This window comes from Talpa europaea (genome assembly GCF_964194135.1).
Source record: "Talpa europaea genome assembly, chromosome: 1".
In the NCBI taxonomy this organism is placed as follows: domain Eukaryota; kingdom Metazoa; phylum Chordata; class Mammalia; order Eulipotyphla; family Talpidae; genus Talpa; species Talpa europaea.
In genome coordinates, this window is record NC_140073.1 from 11105413 (window position 1) to 11116231 (window position 10819).

General features: G+C 33.0%; 1 protein-coding gene and 1 pseudogene across 2 annotated transcripts; both read right to left on the reverse strand.

The window, feature by feature from the left end:
- Nucleotides 1–437: 437 nt before the first annotated feature.
- On the reverse strand, nucleotides 438–1374 carry LOC311170261 (olfactory receptor 4P4-like; annotated as a pseudogene). The gene has a single exon. The product of its transcript is annotated as an olfactory receptor 4P4-like (transcript).
- A 5177-nt stretch (nucleotides 1375–6551) lies between these two features.
- LOC311170372 (olfactory receptor 4P4-like) lies at nucleotides 6552–7484 on the reverse strand (the record flags this gene model as incomplete). The annotated part of the gene is made up of 1 exon (XM_084232736.1): nucleotides 6552–7484. One exon carries the CDS (start codon nucleotides 7482–7484, stop codon nucleotides 6552–6554), a length of 933 nt encoding a protein of 310 aa, XP_084088862.1.
- Between the last annotated feature and the right edge of the window lie 3335 nt (nucleotides 7485–10819).

Here is a 10819-nt window from a genome sequence, read left to right on the forward strand (position 1 = left end):
TGATACTGGAGCTGAATATATGATAATATTCTATCAGATATTAAACTTATTATTTTAATTTTTAATTTTATCTTCCCCATTAACACCAAATGTAAACACTATGTATTATGATGCTAAACTAAATGTTTCCATTCAGTTATTGTATATATAATTTTAAGCTCAGTGATCAATATATCATTAGCTTATTTCCTTTGTAAACTATATTTTTTACATAAAACTATATATATATCATCTTTGTACTACACAAAATCAAATCCATTTTTAATTAATCTTGGTATACAAGATTAAGTATTTGATCATTTCTTTTTGATATGGTAGCCCAATTTCTCTCATTTATTCCATTCAAGATATATTTTAGCCTAGAAAGTATCAGATTTTTCCTAGTTTTATCATTCACATTTACTCTTTCTCTTTCACTAAGTAGCTTATCCAATAAATTATTTATTTGCTTCCTTTGAAAAATAATGTTTGACACCAAAGTTTTCTCATGGTGTTTTTCATCTCTGTATTTCTTAGTGTATAGATTAAAGGATTGAACATAGGAGCTACAATGGTATAAAATATTGCAAATATTTTGTCCTCAGGATACGTAGTAGGAGGTCTAAGGTAGATGAAGATCACAGGCCCAAAGAATAAGGCAACCACAGTGATATGAGACCAACAGGTGGAGAGGGCTTTGCGCCTTCCTTCAGCCGACTGATTTCTTAGTGTGAACAGTATAATGCCATAAGAAAGGAACAAGACAACAAAGGTAACTAAGGAAATAATACCTGAAAAGGTAATCACGAGGATACCTGTGATGTAGGTGTCAGTACAGGCAACTTTTAACAATGGAAAAATATCACAAAAATAATGATCAATTTCATTAGGACCACAGAAGGGCAAAATGACTGCCATGATAAAGAGAGGAAAGGAATGGACAGCTCCACCCAACCAAGCTGCTAAGACCAGGAGATTGCATCTTGTCCTGTTCATGATAATCATGTAGTGGAGAGGTTTACAGATGGCAACATAGCGATCATAAGCCATGGCTGTAAGAATGAAGATTTCAACACCCCCAAAGAAATGCATGGTAAAGACCTGCAACATGCAGCTGCCATAGGAGATGGTCTTTTTTTCCACCAGCAGGTCACCAATTAACTTGGGAGTAACAGTGGAGGTGTAGCAGATGTCCATGGATGACAAGTGGATGAGGAAATAGTACATTGGTTGGTCAAAAAGAGGACTGCATCGAACAGAGACTAAGATCAGAAGATTACCTGCCAATAAGGCAACATAACAGAATAAGAAGAGCACAAAACAAAATATTTGTATGTTCTTGTTATAAGAAAGTCCTAGAAGAATGAATTCTGAGATGTTTCTCCGGCTTTCCATTTTGGTTTTCTTTATTTTATATACAAATGATTTATATATCTGAAATGAAACAAATTTAGTGAAAGATGACAATTTGAACACAGTACTATAAATTTTATGAAAGGTTGAATGACATGAATGGTGTCTTGATAATAATTAAGCTTTGTTAGACTAAGATACTTTTACATTATATTTAACTCATACGTTTATTTTGGAAAATTTTTGTAATGCTATAATGAGAAGATTTGTATATTTTATTCAATATTACTAATAATTTAAAATATTTAAATATCATTTGGTAAGTGTTTATAATGTATATTATTTAGTCTAAATAATTTAAAATATATTAGCATATTTTTCTCTTAAAATTATCACAACAAATTACTTGATAAATGTTTTAAAAATTCATTGAACTGCTGAAATTTAATTTGTTTAGAGCATAGTATTATTTGTGTTATGATCATATATTGTCAATGGGTCATATTAAGTTAATAATCACTGTTATATTAAAATGAATGATTGAAAAATCTCAAGACACAAAAAATTGCCAAGAAAATTTGAAAATTTTGGTTAATGATCAGCAAATACATTCATATTTCATTATTACATAGTTCATGTCTTAAATATACTTTGTATAAGATATACTCTTGTCAATGTTAGTGTGTCTGTGGTCAAGGGAACATAAATTGTTAAATCCCAGGTTTATATTAATGTTGTAAATGTCATGAATCTTACCAGGTATTTCAAATTTTACTACAATACAAAGAGTGGATATCAATGAAAGAAGATCCTATTGAAGGTAACTTGTGGACAAACTCTGAGGTCAGTTCGTCCAGGGGATATTTGTTGCAGTTATAACTAAATGTCAAGTTCATGGATTTCTACCTTTTGTATATAAATATTATATTAAGACAGTGTAAAATGGTAATGGAGCACTGCTGAGGAATGATCTGATCCAATGAGTTTGAAAAAAATGGCACATGTCCTACCTTTGCCTGGATCTAAAGCAACAGTTAATTTTGGATGCCCATATGTTTACTACAAAAACACAAAATGATCTATGAGAGATTATATAAAATTCATCTGGCTAGTGATTCCTTCTCTGTGTTATTTATAGTGGCTGATATTTAGATGTAAATAGCTTAAAAATATGGCATTTAGCATTTGGTAAAAAGTGGGGAATGTACTATTTTCTAAATTATTATTGAAATTCTAAGTTAATAAAGTAGAAATGTTTAACTTGTTCTTATTCTGCATCACATTCAGCTTCCTATATCCTTCATACACCAATTAGCAGTCACAGAATGTCCAGCAGTTAATAGCATCTCAAAAAATATGAAGTTATCTAGAAATTGGGAGTATTTACCTATCTCCTCCTTATTGAAACTGAAAGATATCCTTTGTCTATATTTTGAAATGTTGTATTTATATAAAATAGATTTATTATTATATAAATGTACTGTTGACTACTTATATTGTAGCAAACCATCTGAATGTCTCATTTTATTTTTTCTCTCTATTTTAATTTTTATTTTATATACTTTTTACATCATTTTTCATTTTTGCACAATGTATGTATTTTTATCTTAGTTATATGTCTCATTTTAAATATAAGAGATTCAGATAAAAAGAATCTTAGAAATTTCTCAGGATTGAAAAATAGCGCTCTGTGGTTTTGAGAAGACAAAAATTCTTATTCTTCCTCAATTAGGGTTTGCAACCCATGCATGAAAGCTGGATTAATAACAGAAAGTTGTCTGCAGGACAGGTTATTTGAAACTTCATCTGAGTTTAGAAGACCTGTACCATAATGGGGTACCAGACAGATGGTCTTTTGGGCATTTGTTTGTGGGAAAAGCTATGGAGTACCTAATATAAATTTTATTTTAACATTTTCTGGTTCTAGAACATTTTCAGTACCTTTCCATCCTTTTTATAAAAAAAATTAAAATCTTAATATAAGGATCCTGGCTTGTTTTCTAGATCATCATCTACATCTGATCTATGGTAGATCTTAAGCCCCCATCCTGTTTTCTTGGAGAAAACAGGCTAGTTTTGGCTAGTGTTCAGAAAAGAGGGAGGAGGACAGTGAGTTGAGGAAAATAGCACCATAAAATACCATTGTGATATTAAAGAAAAGGTGTATGCAAAAATCAAGATTACAAATAAAGAGTAAATAATATTGGGTAATCACCACACAAGTGATCAAATTGATCAGACAGTGCAACACAAAAGACGGAGATAGATGTGGATGACTATGAAATACAATGACTAACTGTTGTGATCCTCAAGCTAACTAGGTAATCTCTTTATGTCTCATTTTCTTCCTGTATGCAATAAAGATATCAGTACATGATACAGACATTTAATGAGGGATGCAGAAGTTAATGGAAAATACCCAGTAGTATAGGTGGTTCAAAACAGTCATTTTTTTTTCATATACTTTCCCTTTGTGAGCATTAAAAATAGCTATAGAAATTGTCATGCATATAAGACAATCAGGTTTAATGGAAAAATACAGAGGGAATATTTATAACATGTATGTAATGACTGATCAGACAAACTTCAATTTCAGCATTCTGACAGTGTAAACTTGTTAGATGGTAGATAGATTATTTAGCTTAAGGTATTTCTTTTAACACTTTTCATAGGCTGATATTTTTGTACAAAAGAACTACACATAATAACTTTCCTTGGTAGTATTGAATAAAAATTTCTTTGCATTTGTGTTACACTATATGTATATATAAATCAAAAGTCTTATATTTAAATCAAAGTTTCCTGCACATATTGCAATTTTCCCTTAGTGTATGAGAATGCACCATACTATAAACTTACCTTTGTTGACTTGGATGGCGCTAGTTACTACTGTAGGAAGTTTTTTGAAATACAGCAACAAATTCATTCTTATAGATGTTCAAGAGTAAGCTGGACTCTTTTTCATGGTGATATGTAGAATTACATATAACAAAACTGGAACATGAACATACAAACCCGAAAATATATTTTTACTCTATTGTTCTTACTGGAGATTAGCTTAGAAATAATGAACAATTGAAACTAAATTATGTTAAAACATTTTTAATAATCAAAGAGTTATATTCTGGCAGAAAATTTGCTGACTTTAAAAATATTTTGTATAGAATAGATAAAAGATGATATAATAAGTCTTACACATGCCTGGGTGATCCTTCCCAACTTAAGGTGACATGGTTCACTTACTGACCACCAGATTTGAGTGACTGTCAGGTCAGTTCCAGGTTCCATCAGAATGCACTTCACCCTCAGATACTCACTCTTAAAATTTGATCCCATACTAATATGTAGAATAAAACCATAGCATTGCAAAGCAGTAATTCACCCACATCCAAATTGATTCTCTAAAAAATTAGAAAATTTCATCATGTCCTAGAACTTTCACAAGCTTACAAAGGAAGATGCTTTCAAATATTCATAAAAAGTATCAACCATACAAGAAGTGTATCTTAACCCTTCCAGAAAGCATACTAGGCATTTTCAATCCATATTTACTACAATCCTTCTATAATAAAATTTAAACTGAAAGTATTTTTAAATTCCTGCAAAACAATCTCAATATTTAGTTCCTAGAAATCTTCTGCTGTATGTCTCTGTCTTATAAAATGTGGTTCAGAAAACATAATATAAACTTAAGCCCCAAACAAAATTAATAGGTCTTGGAAGGTTAGAAGTAATTATATCCCCAATGGAATTCTTGAATACAAGCTGGCCAAATGTTGTTAATCCACTGTCCATGGCAATGTCCCTGGTTCCCTTGGATGTTTACCTTCCACACTTGTCTAACTTGTCTCTCCTACTAATCCCAAGAGTCCAATAAGTCCAGTCAGAAGGTGAAGTTCAAGAAACTTGGATGGCTCTGTGCTCTTCCAACTTGCTGAAGAAGGAGGAGGGAGACCCATGTAGCATGTACTCATATTAGATCATCTTACAGAAATCTGATATGAGGTAGGGCAAGAAAACCAAACAGTCACACATTCAGTCCAGATATGAACTATTATCAAGATTCTTTGTGTGTAAAATACTTAATTTAATAAAAACTATGGCCTGAAATGTAAAACATGTGTTTACTCATAGCTAGGTACTAGCATTGTTGGAATTTATGTGTGGGGACTAGGAGACAAAGGAAAGATGAAAGAATAGTCACTTCTCCATATCCTTGGCATGGAGGAAAAGTGGGAAAAAGGAACTTACTTAAATTTTAAAAGATGTTATTAAATATTACTTAGGAGGTAGAGTTGTAGTAAGTTAGATCCAACATTCTGAAATAAAGATACTCACTCTGTCATCATTATTTGTATTTTCAAAGTGATCAGAAGCATTGACTTGCTTTCAAACAGATTCTACCCTAAATAGTTCTTTATTACACAACTGACTTCTGATGACAGTAAAGATGCATATATGTTAATGTTATATCAGGAATTTAAATTTATCAATACAATTTTAAATTTCAACATCTTTATTAACACACAATGTGAGACACTATGGTTTGGACCGTAAGTCAAAAGTTTTAAAACAATGTTCATAAAATATTTTCCTTTATAATTTACTGATAAATATATTACTACCTTATTTTATTTGGTGTATATCTATATATCATTTATATATATATATAAAGATCAATTTAGTTTCCAATTAATTTTGGCATGCAAGCTTTAGAATTTGACAAGATATTACCTTAAATTTTAATTTTAGTTCTTTCATTTATCCTATTCAAAATAGATAAAGAAATGGTAAATGGAAATTGAGTTTTCCTGGATGTATCATTCACATCTAACCTTTGTATTTCTTTTTTTTTTTAAATAGAGGCATGTTTTATTTATTTATTTATTTGTTTGGTTTTTTTGTTTTGTTTTTTGTTTATACATGCACTGGTTACAGTCAGAAGTGCGGGAGGGTGAGAGAATTCACCAGAGCCAGAACAGGGAGCAGAGCAGGCAGATGGACGGAAGTACACTGCTGAGGGGAGCAGCGGGCGGCAGGAGAGGTCTGCGCGCCATGTGGGACCCTCCTCCGGTGGCCGGGGAGCAGCCGGGGATCGAACCGGCGTCGCAGAGGCCACGGGCAGCTTCGCAACCCAGCGCTCAACCGCTGTGCCACCGGGGAGGCCCTCACCTTTGTATTTGATTAGGGTACTAATACAATATGATTTTTCAAATTATTTATGTGCTTCCTTTCAAAAATAATGTTTGACACCAAAGTTTTCTTATGGTGTTTTTCATCTCTGTATTTCTTAGGGTGTAGATTAAAGGATTGAACATAGGAGCAACGATGGTATAAAATATTGCAAATATTTTGTCTTCAGGGAAAGTACTAGGAGGTCTAAGGTAGACAAAGAGTATAGGTGCAAAGAATAAAATGACCACAGTGATATGAGACCAACAGGTTGAGAGAGCCTTACGTCTTCCCTCAGCAGACTGATTTCTTAGAGTGTATAATATAATGCCATAAGAAAGAAATAAAATAACAGAGGTAACTAAGGACATGAAACCTGAAAATGTAATCACTATGATACCAGTGAGGTAGGTGTCAGTACAAGCAACTTTTAACAGAGGAAAAACATCACAAAAATAGTGATCAATTTCATTAGGACCACAGAAGGGCAAAATGACTGCCATGATAAAGAGAGGAAAGGCGTGGACAGCTCCACCAACCCAAGCACCTAAGACCAGGAGATTGCATCTTGTCCTGTTCATGATAATCATGTAGTGGAGAGGTTTACAGATGGCAACATAGCGATCATAAGCCATTGAGGTAAGAATGAAGACTTCAACACCTCCACACAAGTGCAAGGCAAAGACCTGAAACATGCAGCTACCATAGGAGATGGTCTTTTTTTCCACCAGCAGGTCACCGATTAACTTGGGCGTAACAGATGAGGTATAGCAGATGTCCATGATTGACAAGTGAATGAGGAAATAGTACATTGGTTGGTCAAAAAGAGGACTGCATCTAATAGAGACAAGGATCAGAAGGTTTCCTGCCAATAGGGCAATGTAACAGAGTAAGAAGAACACAAAGCAAAATATTCCAGTGTTTTTGTCATAAGAAAGTCCTAGAAGAATGAATTCGGAAACGTTTATCTGGTTTTCCATGTATTTGAGTTTGGTGTACATTATTTACAAATGAATTCTTAATCTGAAAGAAATAAAGCATAAAATTTGGTGAAAATGATAGCGTGAGCACAGTAATGCGATTTACCAAAAATCAATGGACATGAATTGTGTTTTAATACTAAGTATGCTTGATATATTACACTAAGCTGCTTTTACATTTTTGTATGATAAATCTATTGTGGAAAATTTAAGTCATAATACAAATGATCATTATTTTATTTGAAACTACTAATAAACTGATATATTTAAACATTATTTGATAGTAAAAATAACTTAATGCTTTATATTATTTGTAAGTAACTCAAAAATAAATTTTTGTTTATTTTACAATTTTTGTGCTGTATAGACATAGTTATGGTATCTTAAATTATCTACACTATAGGATGTATATTGTTTAATTATTTTGTGGTATTCTAAATAAAGTAAGATCTTTGAGTTGTTCTTATTTGTTTTTAGCATTGTATAAGGCTTCCTATTCTTCTGTATGCAACACAGAAGAGTAAAATCTCTCATTTCATATAATAGATATACAGAAATAAAGAATACTACCAATTCTTCAGTATTGACAAGAAGCACACATGAATGTGAAAACACAAAAGATCTTATTCTCCCTCAAAGGTAATGCAAGGGTATCTAGAAGACAGCAATGAAAGATTATTTGCACTTTCATATGAGTAGTAAAGTCCTTGTAAGATGAAGGGCTACCTGTCTATTGGCGTATTTATGTGTAGAAGGACATATGGCTTATCTAATATAAAATTGTGTTCTAGCATTATCTGATTCTAAAACATTTCAAGTCATTTTCTTTCAGTTTGACAATAAAACAAACTCCTCATATCAGGATCCTTGCTTGTTTTCTGTACCATGGATATTGTTAGTGCTCAATCAGATGGAGATAAGGAGGAGAATTATTGTCATAAAGCATCATAGTGATATTAAGGGAAAGGTGTATGCAAGAATTGAGGTTACAGTTAAATAACAAACAGGTTTGGACAATCACTGAGCAAGTGGTTAGACAGTGGCAATGTAGGAGTTGGCAATGTTGAGGAGTGTGAAATAAATGGACCACACACAGTATTTAATAAGGAATGCAAGAGGTAGTAGGAAATGCCCAATAGCATATGTGACTCAACTCTTTGTAGATTTTTGTGATCAGTCCTTCATCATCAGTGTTGTGTGCAAAAATTTTCTCCCAATCCATGGGGTGTCTCTTTGTTTTGGTTACTACCTCTTTTGCTGTCTCTCTTTTGCCTTCACTATCACTGATTTGGGTGATGTGTCTTTAAAGATGTTACTGAGGTACTGTAGTGTTTCGCCAATAATTCCTTCCACACTACGGGGAGGGGAGTAGGATCAAAACAAGGGGAGTGGGAATTGTATGGGAACTATAACCAAGATGAAAATGCATACATTGTGCAGAAATGAAAAATGATGTAAAAACTATGTAAATTTTTAAAAATGAAAATAAATAAATACCTATTCTAATTTAAAAAAAAAAAAAAACTTGTGTGTGACTCAGTCATTTTCCTTTTACAGTGATTCTTTCTTAAGGGCATCAATAAACAACTACAGAAATTGTCATGCAAGAGACATCACATTACAAGGAAAAAAGAAAAGAAAGGAAGGAAAGAAGTGAGGGAGTGGGGAGGACAGGGGGGAAGGAGAGAGTATGGGAGGAAGGAAATTTCTAACGTATTTAATAATAACCAGATATGATTCAATTTTTAACATTCTGACAATAAAACTTGTTAACTTGAAGATAGAATGGTTATTTTAGGTCATTTCTTAATACTCCACTACCTGATATTTTTTGTATGATAGAATTATCGTTAATTACTTTATTTCTTGAAATTATGTATGTATTTGTGTTATGCTATTGGTATTTAAATGGAAGCTCTTATACTTAAATAAAAGTTTCCATCACATATTCCAATTTTTCCTTAATGTATGAGAATGCACTGTTTTATAAACTTACCTTTGTTGATTCAGATGGAGCTAGTCTATTTTAGGAAGGAAGGTGATTTGAAATATAGGAATGTCTTCATTACTGGAGATGTTCAAGCACACACTGGACACTTTTTATAGTAATATGGAGGAATACATGCAACCGCATTTGGGACATAATTCACTCAAACATGAAATGAATTTAACCATGTTAATCATAATTGGAATTTTGTTTATGAATATTGAAAATAAATAAAGCTAGAACATTTCTAAAATAATCACTACATAATGCACTGCCTGGAAAGTTGAAATTTTTAAGTAAAATTCTGTAAAATTGCTCAAAGTACACATAGTTAATCTAGAACATACTTAATGGACACTTCCCCTGCCAAGGTGACATGGATAATTCAAGAAACAGTAGATTTGAATGACTGTTAGTTCAGCTCTTGGCTCCCTCTGCATGTACTTTATCTTCAGATGCTTTTAACAATTTGTCTCCCACACCAAAATCCAGAAAAAAAAAATAGTGCTCCAAAGTGGTAATTCATGAATATCCAAACTGATTCTCTGAAAATATTCTGGAAATCTCAGCATGTCCTAAAACTTTCACAAGCTTGCAAAGGAAGGGGATGTCAAGTTTTCATAAAAGGTATCAATGGTACAAGAAGAGCATCTTCATCCCTCAGGAAAGCAGGCATTTCCAATCCATATTTGACACATTTCTAGCTCCAAATAAAACATAATCAAAAAATATTTTCAAAATCCAGCAAAACTATCTCAACATTTAGGTTCTAGGAATCAAACTGTTTTATGACTCTGTCTGAGAAAATGTGTTTCAGAAGAACAAAATATAAATGTAAGCACAACACAAAATTAATAGGTCTTGGAAGGCTTGAAGTAATTATATCCCCAATGACATTCTTGAATGCATCCTGGCCAAATGTTGTTAAGCCACTGCCCATGGCAATGACCCTGGCTCCCTTGGATGTTTACCTTTCAAACTTGTGTTAGGTTTTCTCACCCACTATTTCCCAGAAGTCCAATAAGTCTAGTCAGAAGGTGAATTTCAATAAACTTGGATTTCTCTGTGCTCGTCTAGCTTCTTGAAAAATAGTGGAAAACCATGCAACTTCTAAATGTATTAGATTAACTTTCAGGGCCTTCCTGGTGGCACAAGGGATTAAAAAGAAGCAACCTATGAAGCCAGCCACAGCCAATGCAGCACAAGTTCAATCCCCAGGAAGGAAGATACCCACATGGCAAAGCAGACCTCCCGTGATTTGCCCGCTGCTCCCCTCTGCAGTGTATTTCAGGTCAATCTGTCTGTTCTGTTCCCCACTCTGTCTCTGGTGAATCCTCTTACCCCCCAC